At 37.3% G+C, this 22,263-nt stretch overlaps 1 protein-coding gene across 2 annotated transcripts; it reads right to left on the bottom strand.

Moving 5' to 3' along the window:
• Positions 1-920: 920 nt before the first annotated feature.
• YIPF7 (Yip1 domain family member 7) lies at positions 921-15,561 on the bottom strand. Of its 2 annotated transcripts, none has more exons than XM_051619121.1 (6): positions 15,473-15,561; positions 13,212-13,328; positions 12,260-12,426; positions 10,426-10,571; positions 5,369-5,550; positions 921-1,359 (listed from the first exon to the last, which is right to left on the bottom strand). In XM_051619121.1, the coding sequence occupies exons 2-6, from the start codon at positions 13,325-13,327 to the stop codon at positions 1,197-1,199; spliced, it is 774 nt and encodes a 257-aa protein (XP_051475081.1). In that variant the 5' UTR covers position 13,328; positions 15,473-15,561; the 3' UTR covers positions 921-1,196. The 2 variants fall into 2 exon arrangements, with proteins under 2 accessions (XP_051475081.1, XP_051475082.1); XM_051619122.1 differs by having other exon boundaries at positions 13,212-13,288; positions 15,473-15,549.
• Positions 15,562-22,263: the final 6,702 nt, after the last annotated feature.

Raw genomic sequence — 22,263 nt, 5'->3', positions numbered from 1 at the left:
ATCAGGAGCCTCCCTCATAGAATCATTGTTCCTCTGTCTAGATGTCTAGAAAGAGAAATATTTTCTAGGCATTTCACCAAATGGTTCAACATAATTAATAAATTGGAGGGTAATCAAGATAATAAAAATATTTATCAAGAAAGAAGACACCTTAAACAACCGATTAAATAATCTGCTGCCATTTATTTCCTTCACATTTCCCTTTATTTAATCTATTCTTTTTAATCAGCCCTTTCTACAGCTAGATTCTTTTTCTCTACTACTGTCTACTGGATTTTGCTTTTGCTGTGGCTGTACACACATCTCCACTTCCTCTTGATAGCTTGATACTTCTAAAATTATATTTTGAAACACATCTTGTGTCTTCTGTGTTTCATTGTTATTACAAAGTGTTTAAGTTCCTGTAAAACTAAAAGCAGCAAATAGATTTTTTGGGGGGAGACAGATAAAATTGTGGAGATTTGTATTTTGCTTGCTCAAATACAGTTCTCCCTTTCAGAAGACATTTTTAGGAGCTGTTTTGTGTTGTGCTTTTCTGCAGTGACAGCAGGTGGTGGTTTAGTGGTTATTTTAAAATATAATATTACTGTACATTACAAACAATGCAATAGAGTTTTGGACAACAAGTCCTCTTAAAAAAACACAAACAGGATAAAATTCCTAGTTTTCTCCTTCTGCTGTAGCCACTTGTTCTTGGATACTTCTTCAGCACAACAAAGGGCCATTCACTCTTCTGTTGCCTACACACATACATTCTGGATATTAATTAGTAACCATCTAAGATGGCAAGCTGGGGCTTTTTTGGGAAACAAATACATTTGTATGTTCACTTGATTTACTAGATCTATTAAATATTTATATTATTGCTTTGCAGTTACTCTCTAGTGTATATATATTATGTAATAAACAATCAGAAAATATATTTTTTAAAATTATCATTTATTTCGTAGTTTTTCACTTTTATTACCTTCTCAATACAAATATTTTTCTTTACGCTGTAAGACTTTCAAAACACCATTATTGCAGTCATCTACCTTTTAGCTTGATTTTTAAATTTTATTAGCAGCCATTAGGCAAATAAAAGGTAAGTGATGTAATCTGATTCTGTTAATGGAACGTAATGCAACTCTAGGCAATCTAAAAATAAGTGAATAAGCCCCTCCAACAACAATAAAGAGACTACCAGAAAACACTTCTCAGAAAACTGTTAGAAGTGCAAAAAGTCCATAGAGTAAAGCACAGGGGTATGCGACGAGAAGCTGTTGTCCTTCCATGGCCAATGCAGAGGTAAAAATTTTGGACGCTGACAAACTGCACCATCCAATAATAAACAGAGCTAACACAGTTCCCAGGGTCCCCCTAGGAGGAAAACAAAAGAAGACAGAGTCTACTTGATAGTAAATGTAGCATCAAATCTTATCAAACTCAAGTTCACGTCTAGCAACTTGCTAATGATCAGGAAACAGTAACTGGAAGAGCCAAGGACTGAATGACATAATGAAAGTCAAACCTGAGAAACATTTTAAAATAGTAACAAGAGGTGGGGGGGCGGGGCTGGAAAAAAAGCTTTTTTTTCAACAGGGTTAAAAGCAGCAGCTTCATCAGAAGCACTACTGAAAGGACAAGTACAATTCCAAATAAATCTTCTGGGTCTCCAGCAAATGAAGCAGCTGAATTTTGATTTTAAAGTTTTCAAAAATCCTATTGCAGCCAAAATAATCTTGTAGAAGTTGTTAGGATCTAACATAACACTACAGACCTGTTCTTAGATGAGACAGCCTGATGACTTCAAGAGGTGCCTTGGACTCTGAGGAGAGGCAATGAGGCTCTTGAAGAATCAAACCTGAGCTGACCAGGCAGAAAGGTAGTGATGGCAACCCAGGAGAAAGCCCACCTGGTCTTTTAAAAATGGGTGCACATTGAGTAGAAAGTAAGGAATGGGAAAGGAACCATGGACAAAAAAAAAAATAAATAAATCTGGCTTATCCTGGCATGCTTCTGTGCACACTGAAAGAACAGTGGCTTTCCACACTGCCTATCGGTGGCAGCTGGGCCCTTCTGAAGTTACGTTTCACCGCCCCTAGGGTGCAGGGTGGCCTGGGAACTGATGACTATGGGACTATGGTCAAAAGCCCCTGGAAATATTCCTACAGATTACAGAGAGCTCACTGTGAAATCCTACAGGAAAAAAATCCTGCAAATAAATAATGTTTCACATCTGCTTTATTTGCAACCTGCTTTTGTAAAATGCAGGTGATCATGCACACAATATGCTGCTGAAGTACCTAAAGAGATTGGCTGTTTTTACACACATTCATTGTGTCAGTCTCAAGGACTTTGGGAATGAATGAACCTCTGCCACTTGCTAAACTCCTCCAAAGTATCAGCAAAATAGAACCAGAAGTGAGAAACAGACTACATATACTTAATCAGGTCCAGTTATCAGAAATAATCACCACTAATATTATTATGGCAATTAAAACATGAGTAAATCTCACCTTATTTAATTGATTCAGTTCACTCAATGTAATCATATCACATAAAATAGTTAATTTTTTGGCAAAACAGTCTCCAGGCCTATAGCTATTGGTACTATGGTACTATGGCATTGTCAGGTCTTGGAATTTTGGTGGAAGTAGGATAGAATTGCTTTTAAGGTGACTCAGCACCTCACTGCAACTTGCATGTGTTAAAAAAAAAAAACATCCAGTGGCATTCAGGGAAGTAATACTGGGTTCTGTGAACCAAGTTCCTGCCCTCTGCTCCAAGTCAGATGCTAAAATTCTCAATTAAATAACTAGCCAGGAATTCAGAGCTGGTAAGGATGGCTCTATGAGCAGGTACCCATGGTGGCAGAGGGCTGGGATGTAAAAGGAGCATACTGTGCAATGACAATTTTCAGCTACTGCAATGATTCTTTAAGGAACTATCACAAGGTTGTACATTTTAGACTTGTGGCTATTCTGCCTTGCACTGAGAGGCCAATGGCCTCTCATGGTTTCTTCCATGTGACAGCAAATCATATTGTGGCCAAGAGATCCTTCTGTGCACGTATGAATTCAGTCCTTAATTTAACAGCATGTTACTGCCAAAAGAAATGCTTTGGCTTTAGCAGAGAGCTTGTGTCTGGCATGTCCGTGAGCACCAAATCCTCAAGCTTGGCATAGGGGCAAAAGGCAGATGTCATGTGCACAGAGAGCAAGAGGACTGGGGGTGTGCTGGCATGAGAGTGATATGGATGGGGCAGACATGAGGGGACCCTCACCACTCATCTCTCTCACAATCTGCAGAAACAGTCACCAAATGGGTCCTTTGTATCATCTGCATCTAAGAATTCCCTTTGACATTTTACACTCATTTCCTTCAGTGAATGGCTTGACCACTTTGTTCAGGGAACTGACAGTAAAGAATAGTTGTTTTTTCCAGGGAAAAAGTCTGCTGGTGGTTCTCCCAGAAAGGTGGCATAATCAACTTAAGTTCAGACATGATACCATCATAGATGGACACAAACAAAGCTTTGAGACAGTCTTGTTTCAGGCAAGTTTGTAAAAGAGAACTGGACTTCTCTTTGGTACCGTTCTGCACCCAACAGGTTCCATATTTTGTGAAATAGCTAATCACTACTTTAAAAAACTGTTGGATTAGTATCTAACTTTGCAACAGATATATACATGATCTTATGTATATTTTTCATGAAAACAAACATTGAAGTTACTTCTTGACAATTTGAAATGGACTGAACTAACATGTTTACACATAGTAGAAAAAAATCATGCATGTGTTGCTGCCTTTCCTTTGCCTTTTAAAATAAGTTTCTAGATTCGAAATAATGATACATGGCTGGATTTTAAAGTTGCCACTTAATATTAATACCATGTTTGTAACAACTAACCTTGATACTTGTGTTCAAGCCGTTTCATATAGTGAATAAGACAGGATTGCAGAATCCTGTAAATAGTCACCTAAGGTTATCAATTAATTTCAGAAATAATGGTTTGATTTTGCAAAGACTATCACAGTATAGTATTTACGTATCTTTGAAAGATGTGTTTTCTATAAATTCGCAACATTTGACAAACCTGCAGTATGTGCTTGGGGAATCCTTGTACAGAAAACACTACCCTGTGCAGTTGAAACAGCTGATTTGGAGTTGGTCCCAGCTGTCCTATGATTATGTATCTGTACTTTTTATTAGGGTGGGTTATTAAACAGGTTAATCAAGGAAATACAGGAAGCACAGGAGACCAGAGAATTAACGGCTTCTTCAGTGTCACTATCATTCATATCATTGAGGACAGCTAAGAAACACTTCAATACATGGAATATGGTCAGGTTAACCCATCATAGCTCCACAGAAACATGTAAAAAGGATTGTGCCAAAATCTTTATCCCACTATACAACTTCCTTAAAAAAAAACCAACATATATAAAATTGCTTCTTTTCCAAAGAAAACAAACAGATGCACTTTCTTATTCATCAGCTGCCAAGTGCCATATGTTACAGACTGGAGAGTTAAAAATGTGAGTAAACAACAAAGACTAAGGAGGAAAAACATTAATAATTTGTTAACAACAGATAAAAGTACTGCTCAAGGCCTTCAGGCAAGACCTGAAGTTTTCTTGTGCTTTGCTGTATGTGAACAGAGAAATAAACACAGTCTGTATCTCAAAAGGCTTACAGAATGAGGGGGAAGGAGAGGTTTGTGTACAAATTTCCTATTCATAGGCAAATTACTGAACACAACCTCTCCTCCCCACTGCCCCCCTCCTCCCCGGCAGAGATACACGTGCAGCCACATGTTAAGCTTTTCAAAGTTTGCTAAGTTAATTTCAGGTTTCCAATTACACCACAACCATACCTCCAAGTATACAACTCTACCACATCTTAAACACTCTTTCTAAAGCTCCAGGTCATTAAGGGTTTACTGGTTATTTCATTCTGTCACTCAGAAGTCGACTGAAGGAAAAGAAGTATAAGGATGGGAGCACGATACTATGAACAAAAAGGGAACAGAAGAATCAGCTATATAAAACCAGTTGATTTTAAAATTGATACCTCAGTTTGACCACTGCTGTCTCTGCAGAACAAAAAAAGCACATTTGGGGCTACAAACATCAAAGCCACTCTCAGTCCTAGTAGCAAACAGTGGAATTAAGGACTCATATTAAAATGAATATATATCACCCCTCTCAAATGCAGATCAGTTTTGTCCATTTCCACCTAACCACACAAACAAAATGCTGGTTTTCTTCACAGTTTCAGAAACCAAAATTCACTACTTAACCATTATCAGAATGTTTTGCATAACACCAGCCTTCCAACTCACTGTGCTCTATATGATTCCTGTTGCCATAGACCGATACTTACTGTAGTGAGAAGATGACTGCAGAAGAGGACAAGATCACCATGGGCAGCAGGCAATAGCCCAAGACACTTGCAACACAACCATGTGAGACTCCTGAGGTGCTCATCAGGTTCAGTAGGGCATGCATAGCAAGGCACCCTATGGCACTCATGCCGTATACGTAGCCAAAATGAACTTTTCCTGCCTGGAATAAATATGAACAAGCACAAAGCATCAGAAGTGAGCAAGTGATTGCAAAGTGGCAGGAGAAGTATAAGATTTGTTCCGTTTTCTTGTTGACATTTCCTCTTCCCTTTGCCTACATCAGTTTGATTGTAAATCACAGCTGATACTTCTAGGTGATTTTTGCATAAAAAAAATCCAAGGTACACTTGTGAGAATGTGCTTGTTGCTAATTTATAAGGCTGGTTCTCACTCTTACTGAATAGGACAGGGTTTGGTTAGGATGACTTGGGAAGGTCTAATTGGTAACACACTGAGATGAAATTATGGAAAGCACATTCATTCTAGTGTCAGGAAAAATCTTTCCAGTAGGTGTCCATGGGGCCGTGGAAAAGTGTCCTAAGTAAAATAACAATTCTACTTACTCAATTTGCTTCACAATTTATTACAAACCTCCAGCTTTAAGCAGACCTGCAAAAATAACTAAAATTTTGCTTCAAGTATATTGGTTTTCAGGGTGCATGTGTCCATGCTTCCCCTTGACTACAAGAAGAAAGACATATCTCCGTGGTTAGATCAATACGACATGTTGATTTCAACATAAAACTTAGTAGTAACTGTCAGCTTGTGTTCTTTTTTTGTTCCAATGGATGAAAATTTCCCCAGGTGTTTTTTTCTTCCAGGTTTTATTCCTTTGTGTGAATTTAGTGCCTGTGAAAGGTACCAGCCTGCCAGCGTGGTGTCTGATGTTTTCTAATTTATACACAAAGTTGGTACAAAAGGCAACAGTGGCCAATGCATCACAGATTTCTTCATCTCTTGCTATCGTTTTGAAGGATCACCTCATGAGGGCATTGTTCACTCCCAAGAATGAACACTCACAAAAGACTCTTAAGTATTATTTCTCTTTATCCAAGCTTCCAACAAATGAAATAATGAATGTCAGCTATGCAATACTGTCATTTTCAAATCTGTAAATCAGAAATAAACATTTTTATATCAGAAACAAACAGCAATTGGCATTAAGTTGTTTTTGTTTGCTTTGTGTTGAAACTTTGTATCCTAAAGATAACACACATTTGTGAAGGAGAAAACTCAAACCTGGGACTATATCCTTAACTCAGGATCATGGAATAAACTTCCCAAATGAATCACAGAATAACAGAATCACAGGGATGGAAGGGACCTTGAAAGATCATCCAGTCCAATCCCCATGCAAGAGCAGGATCACCTAGAGCACATCACACCGGAACGTGTCCAGGCAGGTTTTAAATGTCTCCAGTGAAGGAGACTCCACAACCTCTCTGGGCAGCCTGTTCCAGTGCTCTGGCACTCTCACAGTAAAGAAGCTTTTTCTCATGTTTACATGGAAGCCCTTATGTTCCAGTTTGCACCCGTTGCACCTTGTCCTATCACTAGACATTACTGAAAAAATCCTGGCTCCGTCCTCGTGACAGTCACCCTTAACATATTTATAAACATTGATGAGGTCGTCCCTCAATCTCCTCTTCTCCAAGCTAAAGAAACACAGTTCCCTCAGCCTTTCCTCATAAGGCAGATGTTCCACTCTCTTAATCATCTTTGTGGCTCTGTGCTGAATTATTTCAAACAGTTCCCTGTCCTTCTGGAACTGAGGGTCCCAGAACTGGACACAATATTCCAGATGTGGCCTCTTCAAGGCAGAATAGAGGGGGAGAAGAACCTTCCTTGACCTACTAACCACACCCTTTCTAATACACTCCAGGATGCCATTGGTCTTCTTGGCCACAGAGACACATTGCTGGCTCATGGTCCTCCACCTGTCCACCAGGAACCCTAAGTCCCTTTCCTCTATACTGCTCTCCAAATGAAAGACCACAATGCATCACCTTCCTAACACTTAGAAACCACATGAGAATCAAAACTAATAGAGGGTCCCAGTTTCCTAGTAACTTTTTAGCTTATGGTTGGATTCTCTTGTGATAGGTAAGATGGAAATATTATTTAAGTATTTTCATAGTTCACCATATTTACAAGTATATTTTCCACTATGGTTAGGGAGGATTGAGAATATCACAGAATCACAGAATTGTGACAGTTGGAAAAGACCTCTAAGATCACTGCATCCAACTGTCCAGCTCCTGAACACCCTCCTGTCCAAATATGTTAAAAATTGCCCACTAGGACATGTCCTTAAGTGCCTCATCTACATGGTTTTTAAATACCTTCAGGGATGGTGACTCTACCATCATCCTGGGCAAACCCCAACATAAGGACATGGAGCTTCTGGAGCAAGTACAGAGAAGGGCCATGAAGATGATCCGAGGGCTGGAGCACCTCTCCTATGGAGACAGACTGAGAGAGTTGGGATTGTTTAGCCTGGAGTAGACTCTAAGGGGACCTTACAGCAGCCTTCCAATACCTGAAAGGGGCCTACAGGAAAGCTGGGGAGGGACTTTTTACAAGGACGTGTAGATTACTATCAGTTACAACTTCAGTCACTAAAGATTTGTAGTAAGTTTAACATCTGCAACAGTTTGGTGCAGCCTTTACTATAGGCCAACTAAGAAAACCTGTGTTTCAAACAGATGCAACAACAACAATTGCAAACTTTGAGACTATTTGCTTCAGTGTATTTAATTATTCCACACAGCACTATTTAGCATTTTAGTTTAAGATTAAGAAATTACTGAGACAAACATGAATGGAGCACTAGCACTAGCAGCTAACTGAAGCCTCCACTTGGTGAAAGGTCTGTTTTGTGGTGCAGGAGAATGAAAGAGGAAAAAAAAACCCACAAAAGAGCTGAACATGTTGGTTCCAATTCTAGTCTTTCTTAACATATGTAAATCTATTGACTCACACACGTGGGAATACTCCCAATCCACAGTGATGCAAGCAAAACCAGAATCAGGCTTGATTAGCCTGGCAGGCTTTGATGAATGGAAAGAGCTAAATTTGTCCTGCGGAAGGAACAAGGTTAGAAGAAAGTCATACTTTGTGTGCTTGTTTGCATCTGCCTTGAGTGGTACTACTATCCTTAGTTTAAATGGATGGGGAAGTATGATTTCATACAAATGACTATGTAAAATGCAAAGCAGCTGAGACTCATGTTTCTGCTACCTTTTGCACTGCTGCTGTTTCTCTATCTGCAGTGGATCTGCTCTGTTTACACCAACATGAGGAAGATGAAATCCTGCTGCTAGGCTAACAATCCTTTCCTCTTTTTCTCTGGGCTTTGAAAGAAATGCAACAATTTGAAAAATATCTTTTCACATTTTTCCATAGTTAAAAAACTAAAAGAAAATAAAATTTAAAAATTATTTTTGGAAACAAACTCTCAACCAAATTATGTTCCTGGTGATATTACAAAAGAATTATCCAAGTACGGAAGAACATAATTGCTTACACAGCTGAAAAGCCACTTCAGTATTCAAACACATCCAAGCTAAAATGAACAGACTGAACTTATAAGATGGCACATGGAAATCCTATAGATTTATTGCTGTGAAGCTGTGACACAAAAGCACTAGATTGTGTCAGTGAAGTTCTGCAGTACTAAAAGTGGAGCATTGAAAATAGTTGTTTTTCTAATGACACTTAGAATGCTTAATACCCTAGAAAAAACATGGTAATTAAAGTACTTCATTTCAATAACAGTAGTTTAATATTCATTACAATCATTGTCTCTCCAGGGAGAAAAATCAACAGCAACCATTTTTAAAAAATTCTTTCTTAATGTTAGTTTCCTTTCAGTTTTTCTGATTATAATAAATTCAATACTTTCTCCTTTTATTCCCCTCATACCTTTATTTCTCTAGGTGGAAAACAACCTGTCTTCACTATTTTTCCACCTTATTTTCCTTTTATTCCCTTTCCTCCTGCCTCTTCCACCCTTCTAAAAGATTTTTATTTTTATAGGGACATAAATAATAATAATACTTGCCATTTATATTGCCATTTGCACATTCAAGGTACTGCACTGACATTACAAATTGAGTAAGAACTTGCATGATTCTTCTGATTCAGTACTATTTATCACAGAGGAAATGGAGAATTAGAGCCCTGTTTCTCTCCCCTCAGCTGCAGAGCACTAAAGCCTTTCCCAGAATGGTCCCACCTTATCCCTGCCTGATAAATTGCTGCCAACAATCAGAGCTGTACTTCAGCAGCACTAGAGACCCCTGTTGTCAGTGATAAATAGATGAATTTGAAGAAATGTACAATCTCTGTTCAACTTCCCTCCTTTAGGAAAGATATATTTATAAAGAAGAAAAAGGTTAAACACAGGTTACCATATTTTGTTTAACAGATGATGTAGAAAAATAACAGAAATGAAGAAAGCAATAGCAAAATTTGTTGGAAGATACCGCAAATCGAGGTAGGAAGGAAGAGGATGTTTCCATTCTATTTTTCAAATTACTTAAGTTAATTTTTTATTTTAATATCTCTGCACTCCCCAAAATAACATGGAGATAAGATAATTTCAAAACAGTAGCAAGAATGGCAGAAAAACTGAGCTGGTCTGCTATGCCTTTTCATTCCCTCTTTTAAAACCTCCTTGTTTAGTCCTTACCTAGCACACACCGCCATGCTTCAGCTGTACAGGACCTCCCCAGAATATACACTGAACAGATCTGTCCTTTGTTCATACTAAATCCCACCCAAAAAAATGGTATGTTCTTTTATTTCCACTGTAAATAATACAAAACTTCACTTGTATTGCATCTATATTCATTTAAACTTTATGAAGGTACTTTCAAAGCAAGGGGACTTTTTAATATATAATCTCAGAACAAATGCCAGCTAATTGCTCAAGTTATGTCAGTAGTAAATATTCTGCAATTTCATATGCATTATCACCCTGGCATTACATTATTATAAAAAAAAATATCTCCAGGTATCTGCTACATCCTACCAGCAGCAATGTTGCTCCAAGAGCCAAACAGAAAACCACAGGTCCGGTGAGGTCTGTCTCATTCATAATGCTGCCATCTGCAGGCTTCATGGGATTTAGAACTGTTAATGTTTTTTGCCATATATGCTCAAAATTGATCCCAAGTTCTGCAACGAGAAATTCCAGGTTTGTTACCTGCTCAGAAGAAAACAACACTTTTACAGAAAAACATTAGCTACCACAAAACGCCAACAAGCAAACAAATTAACAGTTTTAATGCTGTATTCTGTAGCAGGAATATGCTGTCCCTGCTATATACTTAGTATATTTGAGAGTCAGCTCTGATTCTAAATTGGAATGTTAATTTATTAAATCCAATTTTAGGCAGTGAACCAAAAAATGCCCTCAGCATTTTTGAGTTAATATTTGTTTTCTCTATATTTAAAAAACATACATCTACTGCCACACTAACTTGGATGTTGAAAAATACGCTAATTAACAGTAACTGCAGAATTCAAGATATTCTAGAACACCAACGACAGAGATATATGCCTTAATTCTGGCAAATCTGACAAGAGATGTGTCTTAAGCCTAAACTGCCAGAGGCACTTAAAAATTACATTCTTCCCTTCAAGGCAAGTTAATAATACTTTGTGCAGTGCTTTTATTTTATTTTATTATTTTATTTTATTTTATTTAAAAAGTAACTACTGAGGACCTCTAGAAACAGAACAAAATTCTTCCTCGATAGAGTCAATGGAAATTCTACCATTAACTTTACTGGATCAAAGATTTATTCTGTACCTTCTGCAGAAACACCTCAGCTTGCAAGAGGTGTAACCATCTTACTTGAGATGCTCCAGTAAAGGAAAAGTTAGGTTCAGAACTGTGTGCCAGAATTACGAAGACTGGCAATGTGTAAGATCTGTTTGGAAAATAAGTTTTCACCTTATTCTACCAATCCATCATCTGGATGAGCCCAAACATGATATAAATAAAGTTATTCTGTATAAAAATTTGTGTCTTTTATCAGGTTTATGTGGTACACAGATAGGAATATCTCTGGAGCCCTGCAGATCACAAACAATTTTGTTTCAACATCCTTTTTATAGGGTGGGCTGCCTGTGGAGTTAAATGCTTGGGAGTTTGAGAGAGAGAGATAAAAAAGTTATCAATATCGAACAGAGTGATCCTGCTGTTTTTAAGAGAGTAGGGGTACATTTTAAGTAGTTAAAAACTCCACTTGCTATCCAGTATGCAAAGGAAGGCTGAATTTGTTTTTTTACATTATGCTGAAAAAATCACAAACAAATTATCCGTATTTTTTTTCATGTAGTACAAATATTTTGTAAATTACATGATCAGCCACTAGCATAAAGGATGGTTCAATCATTATGAAGAATGATATTGTTCATGTAGCTAAATGATCAACTAATTGAAGCTGAAAGCAGCTTTTTCAATATCTTTCCTACTGAAACAAACTATTTAGCATTTTTAAGCTACTAAATTTATTATTAGATATGCAAAAGAGATTATTATTCTAAGGATTTATTAATTACAGATGTTCCAATGGACACAGGTTAAACACAGAGTTGGAAAAAAATCTTTGGAAATGTGAATACAAAACTTATTGTTATGCTGTCATCTAGTGGTAGCAAAGGATATGCTGTATATGCCATAAGGTTGAAAGAATCCATGGCAAATTCAAATAAGAAAACGTAGGTTTGGGGGTCAGGGGTTGCTGGCTGAAGCTTGGCAGCTCCGTTGCAGTTGCTCTAGTGACTGCCACAAGCTAGCAAAGAAAAATACAGTCACTCCCAGGAACGACACACATATTTTCTGGTTTTATTTTTACCTTCTAGCAAAGGAGGTTCCTCGTCAAGCCCATCAGTGTAACTAAGATGAGAGAGAGTGTCAGGACTGTAGGTTGGCTGCAAAATTTGACCCGTGTAACTCTGAGAGGACAGTAGCATTTCCGATGGGGCAAAAGCACCAGCTGGAGGTTGCTCTCCTCTCTGGCTCCTGGGGCAACAAATTACAGCAAAACAAATTATATCAATGAGCAACTTCACAGCAGCTTAGCACTGCTCATTTGTGCGTGATGGTTTACATTTTTACCTATTTTCAAACTGGAGAATTTGGAATTTGCCATGTTCAGCGAATGCCAAGCTGCTGACCATGGCTTTGCTGCCCTTTGCTGCAGCAAATGGTAACTGACAAGAGGTAACTGACAAGGTTTCAGTTTTAAACTGAAAGAGGGGAGATTTAGGTTAGACATCAGGAAGAAATTTTTCACCATAAGGGTAGTAAGGCACTGGAAAAGGTGGCCTAGGGGGGTTTTGGAAACCCCATCCCTGGAGGCCAGGTTGGATGAAGCTTTGTGCAGTCTGGTCTAGTGTGAGGTGTCCCTGCTCACAGCAGGGAGGTTGGAACCTGATGATCTTTAAGGTCCCTTCCAACGTTAAGCATACTATGATTCTATGATACTGTGATTCTATGAACCAGGAAGCTGCAGGGACACCTGGCCTCCTACCACACATTTGTGTAGAAATCTCTTTAACAGGAAACTTGAAACTCCTTTCCCTCAGTGCCCCTCTTCCATGGGCAGAAGTCACTAACATATTAATAAAATATAAGTAAAAAAATGAAATAATAAAATTATACAGCTATGGCTTGTATTTCTCCACTAAAACTTCCTCTGTATTGATTATGCTGTCCTTTTTTTGTAATTGCATGCTGGTTTTTGCCATTAATTTCATTCAAGCTTTGAGAGATAGATTTTTATTTTTTTTTTCCAGCATACTTACTTTCTGCTTCCGCAGATGTCTTCATTAGATCCATAACCATTGTAACCTTCTTCCTGGTCGTCTATGGTATAATTGGACTGGTAAAAGTCAACATGAAACTGCTCAAAATTTGACATTCTGTTTGGAAAAAATATTGTAGGAATTGATAAAATTCTTTGGAACAAGCCAAAATCTATGTTTTGAACTGTCCTAAACTGAAATGAAAACAATAACCCTTAAAGACACAAAATTAAGACAATCTTTCCATAGAAATTAATTTGCTTTCATCTGTTGTAACAAAAGAAATTAATCTCCTTTTAGAGTTAATTACTGCATATTAATTTACAAATAAAATATAAGACTTCCTGTTGTGTTAGTGTTACCAAAAAGAACTTAAATAACCTTGGAAGTAAATTATTGTTTTGTGGCCATGTCTGAATGCTTAGAAATGAATGCTTTTAAGAAGTATTTTGGGTTTCAAACCAATTACTCTTTTCAGCTACTTATGTTTTGCAGTATTATATATGACTATCATAAAACAACAGAACACTACCAATATATTAACAGAATTTGTGATTTGCGGTTAAGTACACCATAGCTGGCATATTAGGAATACTACAGTAACATTCTCACTAGTTAGCTACATGCCTTTGAAGAGGGCAGCACACTGAAGGATTGACTGGTTAGTAAAGACAATATAGCAGGAATGAAGATACACATCTGTCATTCTTGCTGACCCATATTTCTGCTCTGTAGGTACAGACTGATTAGATTAAAAAAGGAACAACTTGTTAGTTTTCCCTTCTACATTGTGACCAACCTAGGATGGGGTCCTTCCTGGTTTTGTGACTATCTGGATTTTGTACACACTGGGCCCATTCCACATATCCTGTGTTTAGACAGGACTGGTTGTCTGGGTCATGTATAAGAGACATAAGAAATGAAGCACATATGTTCCATACAACATCATGTATCTTTTGGCATTACAGAGTTTTTCAAACTGTGAAATAATTTTATTAATTCTTAAATTTGGTCTAGGTGCTTCTTATTTTATTAGCATCGCTAACTATATATCCACAAAACAGCTTCAAAATTACCAGGTCTACCAAGACAAGTAATTCCATGTCGTGAGTAAGAGTATCCACAAGATTAAGGACTGACCCTGTTTTGCCTGTGTTACCTTTATGCTGAGGCACAGGCAGCAAGGTTGTCACACTTACTCAGAGCAGCACATCAGCTCAGGGAGTCCCCAAACCACTGATGAGTTGAGACTGGAGGATGACTTTGCCTGGTACAAGCCCCTGCCCAAAGCAGGGTCACTGACAGCAGGCTGCTCAGGGCCATGGCTATTCTGCTTTTGAAAAGTCTGGCTGCATCATCTTTTCTCCCTCCCATGAGGTAGTTGTATTCATTTATGAGATCCCCCTGAGACCTGTCTCCTGCCAGCTAAAGTTCTTCAGGCATTTAGGCAGAGATCTGAACAAGATTTGCCTGTAAATGCACAGATGTGTGTATGTGTTTCACCACTTGGTTAGCATTTATGGTGTTAAATTCTTGAAACACACGGAGAAGGGATACAACCTGACTGATAACCAGAACCATATCAAATTTCCTTAAGATTTTCATGTAAGATATTAATCTCTCCAATCATTTCCCATTTTCTTCACTTTTGCCCTCTTCCAGCTTTCCAACTGCCATTGGGAAAAATATGCTTTTCCTCTCATGGTTACTCTCACATTTATCTCTATATTTATAAAACACACACTGCTTATGGAAAAGATCTTTGCAAATCTCTTTGTAAGGTAAAAGTTACAAAGATCAGTACTTCATCAGGGACCGGGAAATGCTGCATATTCAAGTGTCTACAATGAATCCCATAATCAGACTAACCTGTGGGGACTCAACTCTTTAACTAGAGCATTCAAAGTACAAGTTATTCTTGTATTATTTTCTTAACTGCTGACCAATCATGCAGGATTTCCAAATTTAGAATTAAATCAATAATATGAATTAATATAAATTAGTTGTACTAAGCTATTTACTGTGGTTTTGTTCGGAATTGCACACCAGTTATGTATTTGCTCAAGAAAAAATTTACACAGAATATGTTTTAAAAAACTTTACTTGATACCTCTACCCCAGTATTTCAGTTCCAGCAAGTCTTTAATGTCCTTTGCTGTCACTATAAGGAATTAACTAATTACTTAACTAGTTATGCTACAGTCTATGTAGTAGAAAGATAAACTTGTTTTTCAAACTAATTTGGAGTTAAGGTTACTTACTTCTGAAGATATTTGATGAAAACTTCAGTCTGTTGAATTTACATGTTAGAGGACACCTAAAACATCCACTTGCTTCAACGGGGATGAGGTTAGTGCTATTTATATGATTCTAAATTTGATCTTTGAACAGATGCATACGAAGGAAAAAACCCCCACAACCTGTCAATATCACAGCCAGCATTTAACAAGAGCTAACAACAATAAGCAAGAAGAGGATAGAAATTTTCAAGGGAAGGAAAACAAAATTAACACTGTTCTATACATTTCATTCTAATCATCTAGACTGTAGTTTAGATGTTCTTTCCTAAGTTGGTATTTCTAAAGGTCTCAGTGAAGTCTTTATGAGCTGAGCTGTTAGATATTAAAAAGTTTTAGCAATATGCTATAATACCTGTTAAATAAGTATGGTAAATACATTTACTTGGAGAATATGTTTCTAGCAGATGTTTCCACAGTGCAGACTATGGGCCAGATTTGCCTTAGAGTCATTGCTCATGGCTGGGCAAGGGAGCTTTCAACTGCATGCATCTTGGGAAGAAGGTGATGCACCTGGGGATTGCAAGAGCAGAGGGAAGAAAGGCCTTCATGGAGCAAGATCCATCTCATGATCCAGGGCCAAGACCCCATTCTCCAGGCACACTCTTATATACAAGAACTATACCAGGTATTGGCATTCATTCAGTATGTATCACCAAAAAAAAGAGGCCAGAACTGAAGGAGGGAGAGATTAGAAAAATATAACAGCTGTTTCTGCTACTCAAGGGTAATCTAACTATGGGATTTACTACAGTTATTGTTAAACCTTCCTCATGCTGTTCAATTTATCTCCTGCCATTTCCAGAGTAACAATTAATATTGCTACACCCACCAAAGTGAACTTTCTGTTTCAGTTCTTAGGAAACTGCTAATCTCTATAATGCCTAATCACCTCAGTTTAGATAATATAGTTTGATCTTGTTTATACCAAGTCACTGGTGGGAATGCTATAAGGTTACAATCTGTCCTTCAGGAAAGTAACTAAAAAAAAAAAAAAATTAAATCACAGAAGAATACTAATTTGGTAGGGTTATGCCTTTCTATTTTAATTACAGAACTGACTTTGTTACTTTTACTATTTTCAAATAGAAAAAGTTATAGGCATATACATATAGTCACACATAGATGCATACTGACTGCCAGATAAGAACTGGGAATAATTATCAGACAAGGCACTTCAGAGAAAGAATTTAAATAGAAAAAAATAAAATTACTAGTAGTGGGAAATGGCTGAAGAATATTTTAATAGCTGTTTAACGTACCACAGTTAGAAAAGAAAGCCATCTGAAAATAAATAGATTTTTTAAAAATTGAAACATATATATGTTTCTCTCCATATATAAAATTACAATATATATATTTATACATATTATACATTAATTACATATATATACAACATTAATATCCCTGTGTATATCGGCATAAAAAAATAATATTCTTTAGAAAGGATGATGCAGAAAATGGATTAAAAAATAAAAAGAAGATAAGATTAAGTAGTTGCCAGGAAAGTTATTGATAGAAACAAGGACTGTCCAAGTGTATAACAAGCAGAATCATACCAGTACTGCCATTCTCCTATCAATCAGATGAAAAAGTAAAAGGATCAATAAAACAAAGTAATAGAAACATTTAATCAGAAATTATCAAATCAACATTTTAAAACTTTACATCTGAAAGTTTTAGAAAAACTGGTCAAAAACTTTCTACAATGTTGAGTTGTGAAACAACATGAAAGTCTGAGAAGATCAAAGCTAAGTAAATGGGCCAATTTCTAAAAGGCTAAATGAGATGCTTTGAGTAATTACTGGCCCATCACCATGAGATTAATCCCAGCAAATTATGGGCTCACATAGTAAGTAACTGAACCAATGAATCCAATCAACATGGCTTTTTGAAACTAGCTAATTTCAAACTAATTTATTTTCTAACAAGATTTGTAGTTAGGAAAGCTAACCACAAATGACCTATAGTTATACAAAGCATTTTACTTGATTTTGCTTCAATAAATATCAAAACATATCTGATTACTGGGACAACCATCACACTGATTAAATAAGTGCGATCTGATGTATCTTGAATGTAATTGTAAAACAGGGGAGGATGTCCTTACAGGACAGAAGCTTAACAAACCTCATTAAGCAGACACTTTGAAGCAAAATCTACTAACCAGAGCCAGTCACAGGACGGTTTGACCAGAATCTCTTAGGACAAAACAGCCAGCAAACAGTAAGTTTTCCAACAGTGCTAGCAAGTTTCCTGTAATAGGAAATATGATGAACAGATGACATATTATATTTTAGCTTAGGTAGGAAATTAATTCAGTAATGCTCCATCCGCCCTCTTTATCCAGGACTACAAAGTAGATAGCACAGGTCCTTTCTAGTCTTAAAGTCTACAAATAAGAAATATTAAAATATTACATGTGGAAGTCTGGTGTGAAAGGAGCAACCAGTTGATATTTACTGGTACAGGTCAGAAGACTGATCAAATGGATGCCTCAGCTGAGCATTTCTTCAGGTACTTGATGTTCAGTCCACCACTGACACACCACATTAGAGAAAGCTGGCACGTGTTAACATAAGGAAAAATGAAATTGTTGCATCTCAAGACTTTAGAGCTTACAGAGCCTGTGTGTGCTTATTCTAAATAATTAATTACAGCTTGTCCTCTTAATGAATTTGTATTTAGTTGAGTATATCCTGCACTTGCCAAAAGACAGACAGATGCCACGTGGATTCTGCAAGTTGCTGCTAGGAAGAAAGGGGATAGAGGCACAGGGTCTGTTCCTTTGTGCAGCAAAATGTGCCATTGCAAACAAGACCTTCCTGGGCCCAGTCCAGTTTGAACAGGAAAAAGAGACCAGCCATTTTTGTCCAGAAGAGAATTCCACATACTGACACAATGATGGATACCAAAATGGAGTGATAGGGATCTGCGAATTCATCCCAGCTGAGGTCATCCAGGGTGCAGGCTGGTGACACAGTGTGCAATTCAGTTGTAATTCAATTAAGTGGATTAGTGCTGTAGCTCACGCTGTAATTAAAGGCCTTATATAAAGACCTTGTTGCTTATATATTTGTAAAATCTGAAGTATTTGGACTTAGACTCTCCATGCTTTTTATTTTCAAGGCAAAGAAATTCAGTGAAAAAAAATGGTTGCTGTTTTATGAGAATCATGCTGGGGAAAAAAAAAGGATTTATTTTATGAAAGGAAAAATATTTGATCAAGTAAGAAAATGAATGCGCAGAATTAATTCAAATCATATTTGTAAAAAGAATCTCACTCCCAATGCTTTCAAACTTTTCAGACTTCATGGGTAACATCTGCTTAGCCCAGGTTTTATGTGTTGTTACTCTTTACAAAGCAGTAGCAATTATAAGACACTGATGTAGAAACAAAATCAAATTTATGGGCTAAAAGCCAACAGCAGAAGTTCAACAAGCATTTTTTTCCTCTCAACATAGAAAAGATCCACAGCAGAATAAGTATATAAAAAAGTACATATAAGTATATAGAAAAAACCCTAAAACCATATGTGCACAAATACCAGAGCTAGAGTTCTAATGTGTGAATTACTTTTGGAAGTGCTTCTTAAAATTATCACTGTTCACTACTAATTTTGTTTTAGCATTAAGCCAAATAAGGAGAAATAAAAAAGATCATAAAACAGTTTTGCTACAATACTTTAGAAAGAAAAAAAAATGTCGAAGTTTTTTTATGGCAAGGTTTACTAAAGTGTTTCCTTTGTATCAGTTTATTGATATTAATTTTCCCTCCTTTCTGAAAGATAAAAAAGACAAGCCTGACACAAGTTGTATTATAAGCAGTTCTTATTTATTGCAACAGACGGAAGAAGAACTCAGGAATATATCATGTAATTTTCAAACACAGAGATTAGCTTATCTGTCTAGAAAAATCATACAACATAGATATTGCCAGCTCATGGGGAAACTTTTATAGACCAAAAAAATTAAGCACAATGGTACAGAAGATTTGCATCCTTCTCTTGTCATAAAAAAAAAAAAAAAAAAAGGTAGGGCATCCTCAAAGCTGGACTTTTGGAATACCTTTAATACTCATGTCTAACGTGAACAATTCTTTCTTTTCTGCTCGGAAACATTGTTTTTATTTGTAGCTCTTTTGGGGCTATAATCATCAAAAAGATGTTAATTGTTCCTTCTCCACAGCTGGATAACTCTAGCTTTTGAACACAGTTTAATGAAAGAGAAAAGCAATTAAAACTTGGATTAATGACCTTGGCCTGATCTATGTCTGGAAGGATTTTAATAGAAATAGAGAAAAACATGGATCTTATTCCTCCAGATACAGTTCATATGCCCTGCTGGATGCTGTTGTCGTCCTCAGGACTGTCCCATTATTGAGACCTCACGCTTGAGCAACACTAAAGTGCTAAATTGTCTTTTCTGCTTCAGGAAAATAAGAAGGCAAGAAGGGATGGTGATACACTAGAGTTAAAGAGATTAAAAAGGATGAAAGGGATGGACATTGGAATTCTTCATGCTGGAGAGAAGGTAAAGAGGGGTATGACCAAGGCCAAGGGGAATGCACTGAAGACCAGCCAAGCCTGCATGCTCCTAGTAAATAGCACCTCCTGCTACTGCTGTTAATGAAAAAAATTTTTTGGGCTGGCAAACCCTTCATCTCAGCCAATTAGGTGTTTCTTAAGTTCTTACTGTTTCAGCTACAGTTGTATGTTATCCTAAAGAATACATTTAACAAATGTATACAGGTGATTTAGGTCTCTCAAGTTATCTAAGGTTTTGTTCTGTTAGATATATGAGGAAATTAAAGTGAGACCATTTATTAAGGATAATTAAATTTGCTATATTAATCTGCATGTATTCTCTTTGATTTTTTTGTCTTTAAGAAAAGCTAGTGTTCCCATCAAACCCCAGCTTCCTGCTACCACTGTATGCTGTATTTACAAGCCATGCTTTAGGCTGCACAATTTGGTTGATGCTTGTTTGAGAGAAAAACCTAGCAGCTCCCAGCTCACTGAAGTGTTGAGAAATATCATATGGTTGTCAGGGTGGCTGAGATGGTGGGAAGGCAATGATGAAACTTAGTTTTGCACTGCACAAACCCATCAGCTATGTTTTGCATGGGGAGCTGCACTGGCAAGTGCACAGGCCATGCAGTCCCATGCTGGCTAGAGCTCCCTTTTCTAGAATAATCTGAACACATTCTTCTAGCATTGTAGCAAAGTTATTTTCTAAACATCTTCATATAATTGTTCTCATCCTCTGGATTTCATCCATTCAGTCAGAAACCTTTTGAAGCTGTGCTGCTCCAAACTGAACACTAGTTTTGAGAAAATATTATTTCCTTGCTAGGCCTGTTGTGGGAAAGTACTGAGTCCTTGAGACAACTGTATTGAGGGAAGCAGAACAACTGCAGTATATCACATTCCTAAAAATATTCCCAGTTAATGCAATTGTGACTCTGACTGTTTTTAGAACCACTGAATACGAAGGAAGGATTAACCTCAGGTAGCAGACAGAATGGATCCAACTGTAGAAGATGAAAGACCCTGGGACAGGGAGAAATGGGAATGTGACAATATGCCACAGCACGCCACATCTCATGTATTCCTACAGCACACAGTCAAGGAACCCCTGCAATGGGGACAGATGTGTCTTGGGAGGAATTCTGACGAACCAGCAGCTGCAGCAGACAGTGACTGACTGACTTACAGCAACACCAAAGGAAATCTCTGTTTTCTTGGGGAGCTTGGTGACACAGGATTTGCTCAGACTTCAAACACCAATTGGGCCAAAAGGCCAATGCCTTTGAGAAACTGAAAGCTCAAAAATTGTCTTTTGAAGGTGGAGAGGGACCAGGAGCATTTCACAGGATGGCTGTTGATATTAAGTATAAATACACAGGCTCATATAAACTCAGGGAGTAAGTTCCCCACATCCCTTCAAACTCAAGCTTGGGAATCACCAATTTTGACAATGTAGCTGTAGCTTCTTACGAGAAGCTGGGACTGTCAAAACCCCTGCTAAAGTTGAAAGCAAGCTGCATCCTTTGATTCCCCTGTATTCATCAGGCCAAGCAGCCTGTGAAAAGATAGCTATCTGACTTGACAGAATTTTCTCCATGAATTCAGTCCATCTGTATTTTTCTTATTTTTTAATAGACATTTTAAATTAAAAAGTCAGCACAAATGTTTTTCTGGGTATCATACAGAGTGATTATTATGTCTTCCTCTTCTCCCTTCTAGGTCTGAACTTCTCTAATGAGACTTGGCTCTCTTCTATGACATCTCAAAGACAAACAATAATGCAAATGAACTGTCTTCTGTGTAGACGCCCACCCTTCATAACCTTATTCTTTTAGTACCATGGAAAAGACACCTGAGGAATAAGTAAAACAGACTGATCAATGCAAAACTGAGCAGACCTCTGGCATCCTGAAAATGCGTTTCCAGAGATTGCACATTATGAATAGGGCATACAGAATAATACAGCTTACCAGCAATGTTTATTCTCACTAAGACAGAGGTAATTACAATCATCACCTGTACAGAGGCACTTAAGAGTTTTATATCAAAGGCAAACTTGGGGAAAAAACCCACCAGTTTTGGTATGAAATAAGAAAAAAACTGGAATAAATTATCATTTTGAGGTTGCAGGTTCTGTACTATTCAAAATACCTATAACTAGTAGTTACTCATTCGCATCTACTGTTGGTAGCTGAAGGGTAATGCTGCTTCAGTAACTTATCTGAC

This window comes from Apus apus, chromosome 4, assembly GCF_020740795.1.
Source record: "Apus apus isolate bApuApu2 chromosome 4, bApuApu2.pri.cur, whole genome shotgun sequence".
Classification (NCBI taxonomy): domain Eukaryota; kingdom Metazoa; phylum Chordata; class Aves; order Apodiformes; family Apodidae; genus Apus; species Apus apus.
Note: the sequence above shows the minus strand (reverse complement) of the source record. Positions and strands in the feature narration are given on the sequence as shown.